Below are 21,198 nucleotides of genomic sequence, written 5' to 3' on the forward strand. Positions count from 1 at the left end.
ATACACATATATATATACACACACACACACACATATATATATATATATACACACACATACATACAATGGAGTATTACTTGGCAATCAAAAAGAATGAAATCTTGCCATTTGCAACCACATGGATGGAATTAGAGGGTATTATGCTACGCAAAATTACTCAGTCAGAGAAAGACAAACATCATATGACTTCACTCATATGAGGACTTTAAGATACAAAAAAGATGAACATAAGGGAAGGGAAGCAAAAATAATATAAAAACAGGGAGGGGGACAAAAGATAAGAAACTTTTTTTTTTTAATTTTTTTTTTCAACGTTTATTTATTTTTGAGACAGAGAGAGACAGAGCATGAATGGGGGAGGGGCAGAGAGAGAGGGAGACACAGAATCAGAAACAGGCTCCAGGCTCTGAGCCATCAGCCCAGAGCCGGACGCGGGGCTCGAACTCACGGACCGCGAGTTCTTGACCTGGCTGAAGTCGGACGCTTAACCGACTGCGCCACCCAGGCGCCCCAAGAAACTCTTAAATATGGAGAACAAACAGGGTTACTGGAGAGGTTGTGCAGAGGGGGGGATGGGCTAAATGGGTAAGGGGCATTAAGAAATCTCCTGATATCATTGTTTCACTATATTATAACTAAGTTGAAAGTAAATTTAAAATAATAAATTAAATTAAAAAATAAAAAATAAATAAAATAAAATAAAAGCTGAATAGGAAAAAAATACATAAATCGTTAAAAAATGTTAAAAAATACCAGTCCTATTAAATTGGGGCCCCATCTTTGTGACTTCATTTAACTTCAATGGTCCCCTTAAAGGCTGCAATATCTCTAAATATAGTCACACTGGGGGTTAGGACTTCATACAATTTTTTTTTTCTAAAATTTTTTAGTGTTTATGCTATTTTTGAGAGAGAGAGAGAGAGAGAGAGAGAGAGAGAGACAGAGTACAAGCAGGGGAGGGAGAGAGAGAGAGGTAGACACAGGATCCAAAGCAGGCTCCTGGCTCTGGGCTGTCAGCACAGAGCCCAACGCAGGGCCTGAACCCAGGAACCGTGAGATCATGACCTGAGCCAAAGTTGGCACCCAACATACTGAGCCACCAATGTGCTCTGAGACTTCATATAATTTTAAGTAGATACCACAGTACCATCCTAATGGGTATGAAGAGGTATCTCATTGTGGTTTTTGATTTGCATTTCTCTAACGACTAATGATGTTGAACATCTCATGGGCTTACTGGCCAATTTGTATATCTTCTTTGAAGAAATGTCTATTCAAATCCTTTGCCCATTTTTGAATTGGGTTTTTTTTAGTTGTCAAGTTTTTAGAGTTCTTTATATATTCTAAATATTAATCCCTAATCAGATATCTGATTTGCAAATATTTTCTCCTATTGAGTAGGCTATCATTTGACTCTGGTAGTAACTTTTGATACATAAAAGTTCTTAATTATGATGAAGTATGGTAATTTTTTTCTTTTCTCACCTCTGCTTTTGGTGTCATACTCAAGAAACCACTGTCAAATCGAGGGCATGAAAATTTTTCCTTATGCTTTCTTCTAAAAATTTTACAGTTTTACCTCTTACGTTTAGGTCTTTAACACACTTTGAGTTAATTTTTTTGTATGCAGTATAAGGTCTGGATCATCCTTTTACATGTTGGATATTCAGTTTTCCTAGTACCATTTGTTAAAAAGATGGTCCTTTTCTCTACTGAACATTCCTAGCACCCTTGCTGAAAATAAGCTGATTGTATACATGAAGGTTTATTTCTAGGTTCTCTACTGATTCCATCGGTCCATTTGCCTGTCCTTAGGCCAGGAAGCTTTACAGTTACAGGAAGCTTTCAAAGTTATGAGGTGTTAGTCTTCGAATTTTATTCTTCCATTTTCAAATTGTTTTAGCTTTTCAGGACTCCTTGCAATTTCATGTGAATTTGAGAATAAGGTTTTCCATTTCTGTGGAAAAGGCTGTCAGACACACAGACCAATGCAATAGAATAGAAATTGATATTCTTCAACAAAACAGGAAAGAATATCCAATGGAAAAAAGACAGACTCTTCAACAAATGGTGTTAGGAGAACTGAACAGCTACATGCAGAAGAATTAAACTGGATCACTTTCTTACACTATACATAAAAATACATTCAAAATGGATGAAAGATCTCAATGTGAGACAAAACCATCAAATTCCTAGAGGAGAATAAAGGCAGTAACTTCTTTGACATTGGCCATAGAAACCTCTTACTAGATACATCTCCTGAGGCAAGGGATATGAAATTAAAAAGATACTATTGGGACTTCATTAGGATAAAAAGCTTCTATACTGTGAAGGAAACAATCAATAAAAAAAGGCAACCTTTGGGATGGGAGAAGATATTTGCAAATGACATATCTGATAAAGGGTTAGTATCAAAAATATATAAAGAACTTATCAAACTCAACACCCAAAAAATAAATAATCCAGTTAAAAAATGGGCAACTCCTGAAATCAATCAATAAACTCCTACAATCAATCCACCAATCAAGCAATCAATAAAAATGGGCAGAAGCCATGAATAGACACTTTTCCAAAGAAGACATACAGATGGCTAACAGATATATCACTCATCATCAGGGAAATACAAATCAAAACTACAAGGAGGTATCATCTCACATCTGTCAGAATGGCTAAAATTAACAACACAGGAAACAACAGATGTTGGGAGAGGTTGTGGGGAAAGGGGAACTCTCTTACACTATTGGTGGGAATGCAAACTGGTGCAGCCACTCTAGAAAACAGTATGGAGGTCCCTCAAAAAGTTAAGAATAGAATTACCCTATGATACAGCAATTGCACTACTAGGTATTTACCCAAAGGATACAAAAATGCTGATTCAAAGTGATACATGCACCCTGATGTTTACAGCAGCATTATCAACAAGAGCCAAATTATAGATAGAGACCAAATGTCCATCAACTGATGAATGGGTAAAGAAAATGTGGTGTGTGTGTGTGTGTGTGTGTATGTATATATATATATATATATATATATATATATATATATATGTATATATATATGATGCAGTATTATTCAGCCATAAAGAAGAAGGTCCTTAACTTACAAGGGTAGACACACAAGGTTAGCAGCAGACCTGTCCACTGAAACTTGGCATGCCAGAAGGGAGTGGCAGGATATATTCATTGTGCTGAATGGGAAAAATATGCAGCCAAGAATTCTTTATCTAGCAAGGCTGTCATTCAGAATAGATGGACAGATAAAGAGTTTCCCAGACAAACAAAAACTAAAGGAGTTTGTGACTACTAGACCAGCCCTGCAAGAAATTTTACGGGAGACTATTTGAATGGAGAGGAAAAAAAAAATACTAAAGCAACAAAGACTAGAAAGGACGAGAGAACATCACTAGAAGCACCAATTCTATAAGTAACACAATGGCAATAAATTCATATCTTTCAATAATTACTGAGTGTAAATGGACTAAATGCTCCAATCAAAAGACATAGGGTATTAGAATGGATACAAAAAATAAGACCCAGCTATATGTTGCCTACAAAAGACTCATTTTAGTCATTAAGACACCTACAGATTTAAAGTCAGGGAATGGAGAACCACTGGTTATGCTAATAGATGTTAAAAGAAGGCCAGAGTAGCCATACTTATATCAGAAAAAACTAGATTTTAAAACAAAGACAGTAACAAGAGATGAAGAAGGACATTATATTATATTTAAGGGCTCTATCCATCAAGAAAATATAACAATTGTAAAAATGTATGCTCCCATTTGGAGACATCCAAATATATAAATCAATTAATAGAAAACATAACGAAACTGAATGATAATAATACCATTAATAGTAAGGGACTTTAACACCCCACTTACAACAATGGACATATCATCTAGGCAGAAAATCAACAAGGAAAAAATGGCTTTGAATGACACACTGGACCACATGGACTAAACAGATATATTCAGAACACTTCATCCTAAAGCAGCAGAATACACATTCTTCTTGAATGCACATGGGACATCCTCCAGAACAGATCACATACTGGGTCACAAATCAGCTCTCAACAGGTAGAAAAAGATCAAGATCATACCATAGATATTTTCAGATCACAACATTATGAAACTTGAAATCACAAGAAAAATTTGGAAAGTCCTCAAATACATGGAGGTTAAAGAACATCTTACTAAAGAATGAATGGGGTAAACCAGGAAATTAAGGAAGAAATTAAAAATACACGACGCAAATGAAAATGAAAACATGACAGTCCAAACTCTTTGGGATGCAGCAAAGACAGTCCTAAGAGGAAAGTATATTGTAATTCAGGCCTATTTCAAGAAGCAAGAAAAATCTCAAATACACAACCTAACCTTACACCTAAAGGAGCTAAAAAAGGAACAGCAAATAAAGCCTAAAGTCAGCAGAAGGGAAATAAAAAAAAATACATAACAGATAAATAAAACTAAGAGCTGGTTCTTTGAAAGAATAAACAAAATTTATGAACCTCTAGCCAGATTTACCAAAAAGAAAAGAGAAAGGAACCAAACAGATAAAATCACAAATGAAAAAGGGGAGATCAGAACCAACACCACAGAAATGTAAACAATTATGAGAATATTATGAAAAACTATATGCCAACAAACTGGGCAATCTGGAGGAAATGGACAAGTTTCTAGAAACATACAAACTACAAAAACTGAAACAGGAAGAAATAGAAAATTTGAACAGACCCATAATCAACAAAGAAATTGAATTAGTAATAAAAAACTTCCTAACAAACAAAAGCCAGGGCCAGATGGCTTTCCAAGGAAATTCTCACCAGATATTTAAAGAACAGTTAATATCTCTTCTTCTCAAACTGTTACAAAAAATAGAAATGGAAGGAAAGCTTCTGAACTCATTCTATGAAGCCAGCATTTCCTTGATTCCAAAACCAAAGACCTCACTAAAAAGGAGAAATACAGACCAATATCCCTGATGAACATGCATGAAAAAATTCTCAACAAGATAGGAGCAAATCAAATTCAACAGTACATTAAAAGAATTATTCACCATGATAGTGGGATTTATTCCTGGGCTGCAAGTGCAGTTCAATATTCACAAATCAATCAACATGATACATCACATTAATAAAAGAAAGGATAAGAACCATATGATCCTCTCAATAAATGCAGAAAAAGCATTTGACAAAGGATAGCATCTATTCTTGATAAAAACCCTCAACAAAGTAGGGATAGAGGGAACATACCACAAAATCATAAAGGCCATTATGAAAGACCCACAGCTAATATCCTCCTCAATGGGAAAAAACTGAAAACTTTTCCTCTATAGTCAGAAACAAGACAGGGATGTCCACTCTCACCATTGTTAAATTTAACATAGTACTGGAAGTCTTAGCCTCAGCAATCAGACAAGAAAAAGAAATAAAGCCTCCAAATGGCAAAGAAGAAGTCAAACTTTCACTATTTGCAGATGACATGACACTCTATGTAGAAAACCTGAAAGACTCCAAAATATTGCTGAAACTAATACACGAATTCAGTAAAGTCACAGGATATAAAATCAATGTGCAGAAATCTGTTGCATTTCTATACACCAATAATGAAGCAACAAGAACCTAGAATTCAATCAAAATTTATGAGACAGACACAACAAGAAAATCAAACAGAATGAGACTTACAGATTACTGCTGGCATGATCACACAATGAACTTTAAAATAACTATGATTAGGGACACCTGGGTAGCTCAGTCAGTTAAGCATCAACTTAGACACAGGTCATGACTTCATGGTTGGTGAGTTTGAGCCCCACTTTGGGTTCTCTGCTGTCAGCGCAGAGCCCACTTCAGATCCTTTTTCTTCCTCTCTCTCTGCCCCTCCCCCCACTCATGCACGCTCTCTCTCTCTCACTCAAAATAAACACTTAAAAAAATAATAACTATGATTAGATTAATATGTTGAAGGATTTCATGGAAAAGGAAAACATGTATGATAGAATTTCAGCAAGAAAACTATTATTACGATATCAAATGGTAACGTAAAATATACGAAGCACAATATCAGAAACAGAATTCCCATAATGAGTTTATCCAGAGACTGGACACAGCTGAAGAAAGGATTAGTAAACTTGAACACAGGTCAATCAAAATTATCCAACATGAATTATAAAGAGAAAAAGAGTAGAATAAAAGATCAGATCAACTAAGAGCTGTGAGACACTAGTAAATGGTCTAATGTACATGTAATTGGAATCCCAGAAGGGGAACAAACAACAAGAACACAAGGCAAAAAATATTTGAAGAGCTAAGAGATGAAAATTTTCCTAACCAAACAAAAGACAACAAACAATAAATGCACTATTTCAGAGAACCACAAGGAGGATAAATACTTTGTATTTCACACACATTTATATACATATATCCACATCCATACCTAGATCCATCAAAGAATTTTATACTCATAAGAGTATCTTTCAAAATAGAAAAAAAAAACTTTTCCTAATAATCAAAAGTTGACAGAATTCATTGCTCATAGACCTGTACAACAAGAAATGTTTAAGAAATGAAGAGAATTACAAAGGGTAAAAATGCGAGCAAATATTTCAAAAATTTCTCATGTTACTTGTTTAAAAGATACTGCCTAAAGAAAAGCAATAACAAGGCATAACAAAGGATGAGAGGAAATGGAACTTTATGGTACTGAGATTCTTATGCTATACATGTAGTGGTATGATATTATTTGAAAGTAGACTATGTTACAATGTATATTATGAACTACAGATGACCAGTAAAAAATAAGAGATATAAGTAAAAAGCTAATGGTAGAGATAAAATAGAATTATTGTTAAAACTCAACTGATCCAAAAGATAGAAGGAAAAAGAACAGATGAGACAAATAGAATATAAGATGGTAGATTTAAATCTAACCACATCCATAATTACATTAATGTAGATGATCTAAAGATATGAATGCTCATAGCAGGTGAGGCTACAGTGTAGGAGGCAGGGAGTGCAGGAAGTATAAGGGAACTCTTAGTATCTTCTAGTCAATTTTTGCTGTGAACCTAAAACTACTCTAAAAAATAGGTCAGTTGAAAAAATTTCACACTCATTATTGTAAATATTTGTCTGTCAATCCCTGAATTAAGCTCCAGAAAGGTAGGGACTGTATTTATCTTGTTCCCTGCTGTATACTCAGTGCCTAGAAAAATGCCCAACACATTGTTAAGTCCCTGCTTTCCTGATACATTTTATTTGTGGGAGAAGGTCGAGTGGTGCCTGGGAATGAATAAATCAATATATAGATGAATTATTAATAACAAAAGATATAATGTAATAAAAATGGACTGTAAGAAACACATTCCTAACTAAATCTTCCATTAAATGTTCTAACTAAACTAAATGTTATTGATTAAACATCTTTCAACATTATCTGTTGATCTCTAAATATACTGCTCCAATAAAAAAAATACCCTGGAAAAAAAAAAACCCTCAAAATTGCTGAAAACACAAAAATAACCCTAAGTACACAATAGGAGTGCAAAAAACACATATACATTTTATCTTTTAAGGACAATACATCTAATGAGAACAAAATGTAGAAGTACCAACTAAATATCACTGGAAAGACAAAGGTGGATATTTTCAGATTATGAGAAAGGTATTTTCAGATTTTCTTTGAATGAAACTATTTAATCCTTTCTTTCTAGTAACCAGTCAAAACAAGTTTTCCTAAAGCTAAGTTTTCATTTAGCAATTCATTCAGATAATTATTCTGAAAACATCTATTTAAACACAAAATGGGTGTACAAGAAACACAAAGCACTTAGCAGTAAATCACCTCTGCATCCACACTACAGGACAAAACATGTCTTATTATGTTGTACAACTGGCACTATAAAAGGTTTACTCTGTTATCTCTTTTGAAGTCTTTTTAAATAGTCTTTTTAATAGTCTTTTTAAAAAATTAAAGCTAAAAGAAAAACCACTTACTACTAACAATCAGCTAATCTATTTCCTTCAAAAAGGAAAAATTTCAAAATAATAGTGTGTTTTATTTCCATATTCTTAATATAGTTTGAGTAGATAGGTTAGCATATTAATTCACTAAGAACCTACTATGCCACTGAGAATCTGGAATCTTTCATAAACCTAAATATTTGTTTATCTAGGAGTATACATTTATGGAAACCAGTTTAAATGGAAAAAAAGTAACTGTCCTACTCAATTTTTCCTTACCGTACTTACTGGAAAATTACCCCACTTAATTCCCCCTCCTTTAGCTTCTTTTTAAAAACTATTTTCATTGTTCTCTAATTTGCTAACATATTAACTTTTATATATTCCAAAGGTCTAATTAGTAACTGTTTTCATAAACTTAAAATAAAAAACAAAGCAATGTTTGACAAATATAGTACCTGACAGAGGATGTTCTTGGTCCATGATCTCTGGAATCCATTACCCAACCAACATGACACTCTAGAGGGGGATTTGTACTATGCCTTGTTTTTCTCTTTCTTGGACTCTAAAGAAAAAGAAGTCAAACATTGCAATGATTTGAGTAGTGTGAACTTCACAAGTAAATTAAAACCCTCTGAGTATAAACTAGCTCAAACATTTGCATACTGTGGATGACACATTATGAAATCACATGAAGTCACAAAACTCAAACATCTCACATACAAGTTACAAAACTTAAAAGGTCTTTTGCCTGGTTTCAACACAAGGATTAAAGGAAATACAACTTAGTATGATTCTTCATTATACCTTCTGATCAACTTTAATTACACCACCAAATTGGAAAGAAGTTATTCCTCAACCTGAGAAAACTTCAATCACTATGGTGAAATATCATTTTTAAATGAATTTTTACAATCTAAATCATATATTTTAAAAAATGTGATAGAAACTAAAACATCTCATTTTGTAATGTTAAAGGATACAAAATGCAGGCTTTATATTCCTGGTTGTTTTGTGTACCTTTACATCAATAGCTTTTGGTTCTTTAACAACAGGATAAAATCTTGGTGTTTTGTTTGGATCTTGTAACCTGGGTGTTCGAGGTGTTTTAGGTGACCTTGCAGGATAAACTCTAGGAGATTCTGGAACTGCTGTGGGCAATGAAAGGGCCACTGTTGTTGAAGATATTTCTGAAACATCAAACAGCTTCTGAGCTAATTCATCACTCAAATCTGCAAAATAAGATTTTTAAGAAAATATTTTACTTGAGAGCAAGGGTAATTCTGAAATTTTCTACTCTCAAAAGATTTTTTCCTCAGAAACATTTCAAATATATAAGAATAAAAAATAAACACTTGTCTGTACATCACCTAGCCTTACCAAGTTTTAATTTTGCTATATCTGTTTGACTTTTTAAAAAAAAATTTTTTTTACCAACGTTTATTTATTTTTGGGACAGAGAGAGACAGAGCATGAACGGGCGAGGGGCAGAGAGAGAGGGAGACACAGAATCGGAAACAGGCTCCAGGCTCTGAGCCATCAGCCCAGAGCCCGACGCGGGGCTCTAACTCACGGACCGCGAGATCGTGACCTGGCTGAAGTCGGACGCTTAACCGACTGCGCCACCCAGGCGCCCCTGTTTGACTTTTTTTAAAAAGAAAAGTAAGCAGAAGCCCACTGTATAACCTTCCCCAATCCCATTTTGCTTTTCCTCATCAGAGACAACCAGGCTCTCGAATTTGGTACTTTTATCTATAATTATATACATATATGTAATACCATTATTTGCATAATTAGCTTTACATAAGTGACATCATACTGTATGTATCATTTTGCAAGTTTTTGCAGTCATATCTTGTTTGACAATTGATTATTGAAGTTCTACTCATATAGCTTTGGTTTATTCATTTTCACTGCAGAATATTATGCTGTTATACAAATATAACAAAACTTATACATTCTCCTGAAGATGCACATTTATGTTGTTTCCAGATTTTTGGTATAATCAACGATGCTACAGTGAACATTGTTAAATATTTCTCTCTGTATAGGTGTGAGCATGTCTCTAGGGTTTATATGTGAAAGAGAAATGTTGACTAAAATGGCACATGCATCTTTATTTTGAGAGAGAGAGAGATGGAAGGAGGGAGAGAGGAAGAGAGAGAGAAAGAGAGAGAGAGAAAGGGAGGGAAGGACAGAGAAAGAGAGAGGGACAGACAGAATCCCAAGCAGGCTCCATGCCATCAGCATGGAGCCCAAGGTGGGGCTCAATCTCATGAACTGTGAGATCATGACCTGAGCCAAAATCAAGAGTAGGAGGCTTAGGGGCACTTGTACCCCAATGTTTATAACAGCACTTTCAACAATAGCCAAATTGTGGAAAGAGCCTAAATGTCCACCAACTGATGAATTGATAAATTGTGGTTTATATACTCAATGGAATACTACTTGGTAATGAGAAAGAATGAAATATGGCCTTTTGTAGCAATGTGGATGGAACTGGAGAGTGTTATGCTAAGTGAAATAAGTCATACAGAGAAAGACAGATACCATATGTTTTCACTCTTATGTGGATCCTGAGAAACTTAACAGAAGACCATGGGGGAGGGGAAGGGAAAAAAAAAGGGAGGGAGCCAAACCATAAGAAACTTAAAAACTGAGAATAAACTGAGGGGTGATTGGGGGTGGAGGAAGGGGAAAGTGGGTGATGGGCACCTGTTGGGATGAGCACTGGGTGTTGTACGGAATCCAATTTGACAATAAATTTCATATTAAGAAAAAAAAAAGACTAGGAGGCTTAACTGACTAAGTCACCCAGGCTTCCTGGCACATGCATCTTCTGATTTACTACATACTGATTGCCAAAGTGCTTTCTATAATGGTTTCACCAATTTATTCTCCCACCAGTAGCATGAAAAAGTCTCAGAAATTTAATATACTCGTCAAGACTGGTTTCGTTTAGACGTTTAAATATTTTTCCATCTCATGATATTTGAATGGTTTTTGTATTTGGGGTTTTTTGTATGTGTGTGTGTGTGTGTGTGTGTGTGTGTGTGTGTGTGTGTGTGTTTAATTTCAAGTTTTTATTTAAAATCTAGTTAGTTAACATATATGGTAATATTGGTTACAGATGTAGAATTTAGTGATTCACTTCCATATAACATCCAGTGCTCATCACAAGATTTACTCCTTAATATTCCATCATGCATTTAGCCCATCCCCCACCCACCTCCTTCCATCAACCCTTAGTTTGTTCTCTATAGTTAAGAGTTTCTTATGGTTTGCTTCCCTATTTTTTCCCTCTTCCTCTGTTTATTACTGGTGAGGTTGAGCATATTTTCATATATATAGTCATCATTCACATTTCCCCTATCATGAGTTTACTACCATATCCTCAGACCATATTTCTATTGGGTTGTTTTACTTATTAATTAGTTTGTGGAAATATTATGGTAAGATACTAATAGTAAGCAAGTAGAATGTAGACTCTGTTTCTGTATGGTTTTTCTTCAGACTTACCAACTTCTTTTGATTCATACAATGGATTTTTGTGTATCATTCAACAAATATTACCAAGTACCTGCTATATGCCAAGCACTATTCTAGAAACAAGGTTGTAAACTCAAAAGTGAACTTAACCACTCTATTACCTAATTTCCCCATTTCTTCTCCCAATCTGTTATCAGAATGATATAATGATATAATAATGATATTTGGCGGGTGGGGGGGGTGCAAATTAGGTCATTTCATGTCTCTACTTAAAATCCTCAGTGTTTCCCTTTTGCCTCTGGGAGAAGTCTAGTCTCTTTATCATGGCATATGAGACTTGACTGATTTTGACTTATCTATTGTCTTTCTCCACTTCAATTTTAGTGCCCCAGATAGGAACCTACTTGTTTCTATTTTCTTGCTTCTTACCTTTTCATATGCTTTTTCCTCTGTCTGAAAGTCCCTTTCCCTTATCTTTTTACACCAAATTGAATGCATATCCTTCTTTTAATACCCAGAACAGATGTTACTTTCCCTAGGAATCTAAAGCACTTTTTTTTGGTGCCACCTTTACATTTCATCCATTTATTGTTCGATTTATTAAATTAAAATTTATTTTCTTATATATTATCTGATCAGATGCTAAGAACGAGTCCCAGTGCATTCCTAAAAGCAAGGTCCATAATCTAATATTTGTATACCAGTGCCTAAAACAGTGCTAGGAAAAAAATATATACCCAGCAAATGACCAATAAATTTAACTGAATTGTGTTAATACAGATTTTCCTTAGACCAAAAAGATAATGCAATCTCAAGGATAAAACTATGATTATACACTGAAAAATATGTTAAATCCAGCACCTCTGTAAAAGAAATATTTAAAATTTTTTTTTCAACGTTTTTTTAATTTATTTTTGGGACAGAGAGAGACAGAGCATGAACGGGGGAGGGGCAGAGAGAGAGGGAGACACAGAATCGGAAACAGGCTCCAGGCTCCGAGCCATCAGCCCAGAGCCTGACGCGGGGCTCTAACTCACGGACTGCGAGATCGTGACCTGGCTGAAGTCGGACGCTTAACCAACGGCGCCACCCAGGCGCCCCTAAGAAATATTTTAAAAAGATCTAGGAACATTAACAGTAAGCTTCCTAGCATCCAGATTATGGTCTCCAAATTCCATTTCCATTTCTCACTGATCTGGTCCTCTACAAGGAATAGAGTCTGTAGCATAAAGTATAATATAAGCCTGGGAAATCTTGAGTCAGAAAGCAATGAAATTAAGAAAGAAAAAAAAAACTAGAATAGGTCATAAGGACACAGTAGCAAATTTCAGTGGCCCCACCAGTCAAAAATGAAGTACTCTGACCACTAAAAACAATGATTGAAACTGACTAAACATTTCAAATAAATAAGCTCTACAAGTTCAAAATGGTGCCTTAACATTTAATCACGTTTGCAGGTTGCTAGGGCACCAAACTCATTATTCTAAAAACTAACCAAATGCAAAGAAAGAAACAAACATTTATCCTTTCTTTCCTGGAAAAATTGAATTTCAAAGTATTCAAAGAGTTGATAAAAGAATATTCTTCTTTATAGAATTCTAGGTATGGAACACAGGAATGAGAGAACTAGATAACTATTTGTAACTCTAATGAAATATAGGATGTAGGGAATATTCATCAATGACTCTTAAAACCATTTTGTAAAATGTTGAAGGGAGATTCAGCACCAAAGACATGATCCCTGAAAGGAAGAACTGATAAGCTAGACATCACTGAAATGAAAAAAACATCTGCCCTCCAAATGACACTGTCAAGATAATGAGAAGACAAGTCAAAGATCAGAAGAAAATATTTGCAAAAGACACATCTGATAAAGGACCGTTATCCAAAGTATATAAAGAACTCCTAAAACTCAAAAATAAGAAAACAAACAAACCAATTAAAAAATATGAACGGATACATTAATGAAGATATATACGGCAAATAAGCACAGGTAAAGATATTACACATCATGTCATCAGGGAAATGTAAATAGAAATCAAATACCATGACAACCCATGAGAATGGCCAAAGTCCAGAACACTGGCAACACCAAATGCTAGCAAGGATATGTAGCAACAGGATCTCTCATTCATTGGTGGTGGGAATACAAAATGATACAGACACTCTGGAAGACAGTTTGGCAGCTTCATACAAAAGTAAACATATTCTTCCCATATGATCTAGCAATCACTCTCCTTGGTATATACTCAAAGGAACTGAAAATTTATGTCCACACAAAAACTTGCACATGGATGTTTATTGTAGCTTTACTCATAATTGCCAAAACTTGAAACCAATGAAGATGTCCTTCAGTAGATGAAGGGATAAACTATGGTATATCCAGATAATGGAATATTATGCAGTGCTAAAAACATATGAGCTATCAAGTCAAGAAAAGACATGGAGGAAATTTAAATGCATATTATTAAGTGAGAGAAGCCAATGTGAAAAGCCTATATCCTATAGGATTCCAACTATTCAAAATTCGAAACAGGAAAACTATGGAGACAGTTGAAAGATCAATGGTCACCAGAGGTTGGAGATACGGTGGGGGAAGCGTGAATAAGTAAAACACAGAGGATTTTTACTCTGTAGGATACTATAGTGATGGATACATGTCATTATACGTGTGTTAAAACCCACAGAACGTACAAGACCAAGAATGAAACCTAATGTAACGGGTAATTACGATGTGTTGGTGTAGGTACAATTGTAACAAAGGTACCACTCTGATGTGGTATGTTGCTGTGAGGAAGCAGCATCCTTCCCCAGACTGGCAATGGTTATGTAAGCTGGGGACAGGGAGTAAATGAGAAATCTCTGTATCTTACTCTTAATGTTACTGTGACCCTAAAAGTGTTCTAAAAAAAAGTCTTTAGAAAAAAATGTTCAAGAGAAACTTTATGATGAATGGACAAGGCCAATAACATCTAAACCCAATAATCAATCACAGCAGCAGTAAAAGACAGCCTAAAAGACAATATGATGTAATTGGAAGTAAATGGCTCCTCTAAGAAACAGTCTTGTCACCACAGAGATAAAAATGCGAATATACTAAATCTTCTACATCTAAATGCTAGTTCATAAGGAATAGAAACAATAAGGAATGTACTGACTGATACCAAGACATAATCAGGTAAATCTGGATTATAAGAAATCTTATGACAAATTAACCAGTTTCTTCAACAAGTCTTTGGTATGGAAAAACAAGAGAAGAGGAATGCTTATAGATTAAGAGAAACTTGGGGCGCCTGGGTGGCTCAGTCGGTTAAGCCTCCGACTTTGACTCAGGTCATGATCTCGCAGTCTGTGAGTTCGAGCCCTGCATCAGGCTCTGTGCTGACAGCTCAGAGCCTGGAGCCTGCTTTGGATTCTGTGTCTCCCCCTCTCTCTGCCCCTCCCCTGCTCATGCTCTGTCTCTGTCAATAATAAATAAACTTTAAAAAAAAAAAGATTAAGAGTAACTTAATTGTCCTATCGCTCAAATGCAATTATGTACTTTTTTTGGTCCTGATTCAAACAACCAGTTTGAAAAAGATATATATCAGATATCAGGGAAAACCAAACACAAACTGTGTAGCAGATGATATTAAAGAATTACTGCCAGTTTATGTGAAATAATGGTATCATGAAAATTTATATATATACATATATATATGTTTGTGATGTAGAATAGCGTATTTACAGAAGATATTAATTTGAATGAAATGAGATTCAATATGAAATGCCAGAAACAGATGGGGAACATACAGATGAGAAAGGAATGTCAAACTATTAACAATTGTTGAAATTAGGCAGGATAATTACACAGGGATTCATTAAACAGCTCTATTTTTTATTTTATCTGAACATTTCCATATTAAAAATTAAGTTTCGTTTCAGTTTTATGTTTATTTTATTCCAAATTTAATTACATGTAAATTTTACCCACCAATAAGAGTAGATATATCAATTTTGTGAAGACAAAGATGAATATTTTGTTATCTCAAAAGAACCATTTTATAAAATTTTTATAGCAGATACCAATTTATAATATTTTGAGATAAAATTATCAAAATATGGTTAAGATAACTACAAGTACATAAAATATTTATAGTGGATATAAAAATTTTATTACTAGAAATATAACTAATTACAGAATAAGAATATATTAAAGTTGGCTTTTTATCAACTACAAGCCTAGGATGCTATATGAATATCATCTGGATATTTAACTTCTTAATCAAAATAATGGGACATCCTTGTACAAGAATGTTCAAAGTAGCATTTTTCATCACAGCAATATCTGGAAAAAATAAAAACATCAACTGTCGAATGGATAAGCAAAATGTAGTAAGTCCATACTATAAAATATGACTTAACAATAAAAAGAAACAAAGTACCAATATAAGCAACAACATGGGTTAACCTCAAATATATTGTATTAGTTGAAAAAGCCAGACACATGACTATATGTCATATAGTTCAATTTATATGAAATTTCTAGGAAGTACAAAAACATACAGATAAAAAGCAGATCACTGGTTACCTCAGACTGAAGTTGAGTGTTGAAACTGACTGCAAATGATCATGAGGGAACTTTCTAGTGTGATGGAACTGTTCTAAAACTGAATTGTGGTGCTACTGTGTAACTATACAAAGTCATCTGAACTCATGAAATAATACACAAATGGGTTAATTTTATGCTATACAAAAGACAAGGCTATCTGCTCTTCAGGGAACCCCAACTGTGACTGTCTGTCACACAACTTCTGCTAAAAGTTTATCAAAGAAGACCGAAAACACAAAAGAGTAGGCTGAAGTCCTCTTCAGGGAGGAGGACTTCAGGGAGGACTAGGGAGAGAGGGCACAGGTGAGTAAGGAGCAGAGAGGGAGAGAGAATCCCACAAGGGGCAGAGAGAGAAAAGAGAGGAGGGGGGAGGGAGAGAGAGAGAGAGAGAGAGAAGCAGGGCTCATCCGAAGTGGGGCTCATGTTCACCCAAAATGGGGCTTGAGCTCACCCGAAGTGGGGCTTGTGCTCACAGGATGTGGGATTTGAACTCACGAATTGTGAGGTCATGACCTGAGACAATGTGAGATATTTAACTGACTGAGCCACCCAGGCGCCCAAGAAAGTATTTCTGACAGAAGGAAATGACCTAAGAAGGAAACCTGGAACATCACAGAAGAAGAGCAAAGAGAACGGTAAGAATCTTGATACATATATTCTTTCAAATTCTATAAAACATACTTGATAGTTAAAAGTAAAAAATATATAACTTTGATGCGGTTTTCAATGAGTGAAGATAATAATGTGACTATAGCACAAAGAAACCCATTGAAAACAATGCGGATGGAACTAGAGGGTATTATGCTAAGTGAAATTAGAGAAAGACAAATATCATATGACTTCACTCATATGTGGAATTTAAAATGAAAAACAGATGAACATAAGAGAAGGGAAGCAAAACTAATATAAAAACAGGGAGGGGGACAAAACATAAGAGACTCTCAAATACAGAGAACTGAGGGTTTTTGGAGGGGTTTTGAGTGGGGGGATGGGCTAAATGGGCAAGGGGCATTAAGGAGGACACTTGTTGGAATGAACACTGGGTGTTATAGGGGATGAATCACTGGAATCTACTCCTGAAATCATTATTGCTGCTAACTAACCTGGATGTAAATTAAAAAAAAAAAATGCTAGTCAGTATATCTTGAAGTTTAAAAGAAATAATTTATGTCAACCAAAAAACATGGTGGGTAGGGCAGTAATGTTAATTGAAAAATGTTTTCTAAAGCACTGGAATCAGCAAACAACAGAATTATAGTCAAAGAGTTTAGAAAAATGTCTAGATCATATATCAACTGATCCAATCCAGTAAGGAAACCATCTATAATTCTAGATTTTAGATAGATGAATTAGAAAGCCATAATGCTTTCCTCCAAAATGTGTCTTGGTGTTATCGGTGGAACAGGTGATGGGGATTAAACAGTACACTTATCATGATGAGAACTGAGGAATGCATAGAATTGCTGAATCACTATATTGTACAATTGAAACTAATAGAACACTGTATGTTAACATACCAGAAGTAAAATTTAAACTTAAAAAAAAAGGTGGGGGGGGTGAATTCCTCTTTCCCCCTCTTTTTCTTCTATTCAGGCCCTCAATGGATGGATAATGCTTACTCACATTGGAGAAGGCAATTTACTTTACTAAGCCAATTCAAATACTAATCTCATCCAGAAATAGCACCTCACTGATAAACCCAGAAATATTTAACCAAATATTTGGGCATCCTCTGATCCAACTGACACATAAAATAACATCACAAAGGATAATACACAAAAATCAATCATATTTCTATATAATAGCAATAAACAATTGGAATGTTAAGATTGTAAAGCACCATTTACAATAGGACTAAACCATAAAATACTTAAGGATATGGCTAACAAAATATGCACGAAATACACCCAAAACCACAAAACAGTGAAGAACAAAAAATACTTAAGTGGAGAAGCATACCATATTCATGGATTAGAAGATTCAATATTGTTAAAACATTAGCTCTTCTCAGACTAATCTGTAGATTCAATGCGGTTCCAATCAAAATACCAGCAGCAATTTTTTACAGAAACCAGTAAGCTATCTCCATAATTTATATGAAAAAGCAAAGAAACTAGACTACCCAAAACAATTTCTTAAAAAGTTGTAAGACATATACTGATTTTAAGAGTACAGTTATCAAGTTGTGCTGGTGGCAAAGATATAAGCGTAGGGATAAGATGAACAGAAGACAGACTCCCAAATTAGATCTATATACATATAGTTAATTAGCTTTTGACAAAAATGAAAAGGCAATTCAATAGAGAAAGAATAGATTTTCCAACAAATGGTGCTGAAATTGTTTGGTATCCATATCCATACTTACATCATACGCCAAAAAGAAAAAAAAATCAAAAGTCAAAATTGAATAGACATCTGAATTATATAAAAACTAAAAATATAAAGCTTCAAACATAAAAATCTTGTGACTTTAGACAAATTTAGACAAAGATTTCTTACACAGACACCAAAAGCACATTCATATAATTAAAAAAATGAAAAACTGCGCATCATTAAAAATAAGAACAACTGCTTTTCAAAAGGCACTCCTAAAAAAATGAAAAGATAAGCCCCAAATTGGGAGATGTGTGCAAATTACATATGTACTTGTAAAAAGGGACTTGGATCCACACTAGAGAATTCCCAAAGCTCTATAAGAAAACAACTGAATGTACAGTCCAATAAAAAATTAAAAACATAAATTAAAAAATAAAAAAGCAACTCAAGAAACATCAAAAAATTTGAGTACATACTTCACATATATACTGATGGCAAATTAGTACATGAAAAGATGCTCAACACTGTTAGTCACAGTAAGATACTACTACATATCTATAGGAATGACAAATTAAAACAACAACAACAACAACAACAAATTAACAATACCAAGTGCAAATGAGGATGTGGAGCAACTGGAACCATCATGGATTGTTGGTAGGAGTACAAAATGACACAGCCATTTTGGAAAACAGGCATTTCTTAAACATACACTTACCATAAGACCCAGCAATCCTACTCCTAAGTATTTACCCAGGTGAAATGAAAACTTACATTCACATAAAATTTGTAAGCAAATATGGATATCAGCTTTATTCATAATCACCAAAAATTAAAAAACAACCTATGTGTCCTTCAACTAACTGCTTACATCCAATGAAACAGAATACTACTTACGAATAAAAAGGAACAGCACACAAAAATATGAATTTCAACTGCATTATGCTAAATGAAAGACACCAGACTCAAAAGGCTATATTCTATATGATTTTATTTATATATATTCTGGTAAAAGCTCAAATCTAGGGGTAGAAACTAGAAAATAGGCTGCCAAAAAAGCTAGGCATGGGGTTGACTACAAAGAGGCATGGGAGAATCTGTGGAGTGTAATGGAATTGTGCTTCAAGTAGGTGGCATCTACTTAACTGTGTACACCTGTCAAAATTCCCAAAACTGTACATACAAAGTGTGAAACTTGCTGAATATAAATTATACTTAATTTGTTAAAAAGGAAATAAAAAAGATAACTCTGGAACCTTGTAAGGTGGTCAGAATGAAAGAAGGGTGGCAGGATAGGAGCTATTAAAATTAACCAATGGGAATATGATGGTAGTTTTTACCAGGTGACAGAAGTAGAGAAGGTGAAAAGTGGTTAGGTTCTGCATATATTTTAAGGGGTAATGGATATAATCTGCCAATGAATATGATACAGAGGTTTAATAAGAAAAATCAAGGATGACACCAAGATTTTTTTTTTTTTACCTGTACCACTACAAAATGGAGTTAATATTTTTACCAAGATGTGGAAATCTGGGAAAAGTCCTTGGAAAAGGGTTGAAAATTCAGACCTGGGTAGGATTTTGGACATATGAAATTTGACATGTTTATAAAATATCCAAGTGAAACTCTTGACTACACAGTTGGATATTTATATGGACTATAGGATAGAGGTCTTATCTATACATACAAATTTGACACTCATTAGTATAACTGATGCTATTTAAAACCATGGGACTAAAACTGAGGAGTCATTGAGAATAAGAAAGAAATGTGAAGACTGAGCCCTAAATAACCCAAAGCTTGGGAAAATGGGGAAGAACTAGCAAAAAGACTCCATGAAGTGGAAAAAAAGCTAAGTAAATAGTACCAAGGAAGAAGAATGTGTTTCAAGACAGAACATAATTGATCCAATGTTGATGTTAGGTAAGATGAGGATTGATTTGATTCCTCTTTAACATGGAGAGATCTGGAGGCACTATCAAAAGCTGATTTAGTGTATGAGGAGCAGAAGGCTGTTTAGATCAGGTATACGGGATAAACAGGAAGATAATTATTGAAGACAGTAAAAACAAACACCTTTCTTATACCTTAAATTCTATTTTATAGTGGCAATAGCAGGTCTTTTATTAATATCATTATTTTACAGCATTTCCCACCCTTTAAACCTTTCCAGCTTTCCATATACTCTACTCAGGATAAAGCTGAATTTTCTTTAAATCCATCCATAATTATTTTTCTTTAAAAAAATTTTTCCCCAATATTTATTTATGAGACAGAGAAAGAGAGAGAGAGACAGAGAGAGAGAGAGAGAGAGAGAGAGAGAAACCGAGTGTGAGTGGGGGAGGGGCAGACAGCGAGGGAGACACAGAATCCAGAGCAGGCTCCAGGCTCTGAGCTGTGAGCACAGAGCCCGATGCAGGGCTCGAACCCACGAACCGCGAGATCATGACCTGAGCTGAAGTCGGATGCTCAACCGACTGAGCCACCCGGGTGCCCTATAATTATTTTTCAAACTGAAAGTTAATCTATTCAACTTTTTTTTTAAATCATAGCAATATTGGATTGATTCTATCTTCTTAATTTTGGCTAAATTTTATTTTTTGTTCCTATTCTTTAAAACTGGAAGTTATGGCACATAAAGATCAGTGAATGTATATATAAATTTTAAAACAGAGATAATTTATAAACTGAGAACAAGAAATTAAGTATGGAAAAATTCTAGCTTTCCAAGAACACTGTATTCAAAAAAACCTTTGTGTAAATATCTGAGATTTAAAGTGTTTACTCACTTATAACCTAGGAAGGCAGAGTTTTAAAGAAACAAGAGTTGATACCCACAC

At 34.6% G+C, this 21,198-nt stretch overlaps 1 protein-coding gene across 15 annotated transcripts in view; it reads right to left on the reverse strand.

The window, feature by feature from the left end:
* The window catches only part of LARP1B (La ribonucleoprotein 1B), a 126,823-nt gene that overhangs the window by 19,233 nt on the left and 86,392 nt on the right, over positions 1-21,198 (reverse strand). For 9 of the 15 annotated variants that reach the window (XR_005789914.1, XR_005789912.1, XM_040474228.1 and 6 more), the window contains 2 exons: positions 8,983-9,194; positions 8,421-8,527 (listed from right to left, as the gene is read on the reverse strand). Coding sequence is in view for 13 of the 15 variants with exons in the window: in XM_040474228.1 (XP_040330162.1) it covers positions 8,421-8,527; positions 8,983-9,194 (319 nt within the window). In the remaining 2 variants the exon portion in view is untranslated. Of the gene's footprint in view, positions 1-8,420; positions 8,528-8,982; positions 9,195-21,198 lie in introns of those variants that run through there. The other 6 variants (XM_040474181.1, XM_040474194.1, XM_040474238.1 and 3 more) reach the window with 4 other exon arrangements.

Source organism: Herpailurus yagouaroundi, unplaced genomic scaffold (assembly GCF_014898765.1).
Source record: "Herpailurus yagouaroundi ecotype Mexico unplaced genomic scaffold, PumYag 28, whole genome shotgun sequence".
NCBI classification, from domain to species: Eukaryota; Metazoa; Chordata; class Mammalia; order Carnivora; family Felidae; genus Herpailurus; species Herpailurus yagouaroundi.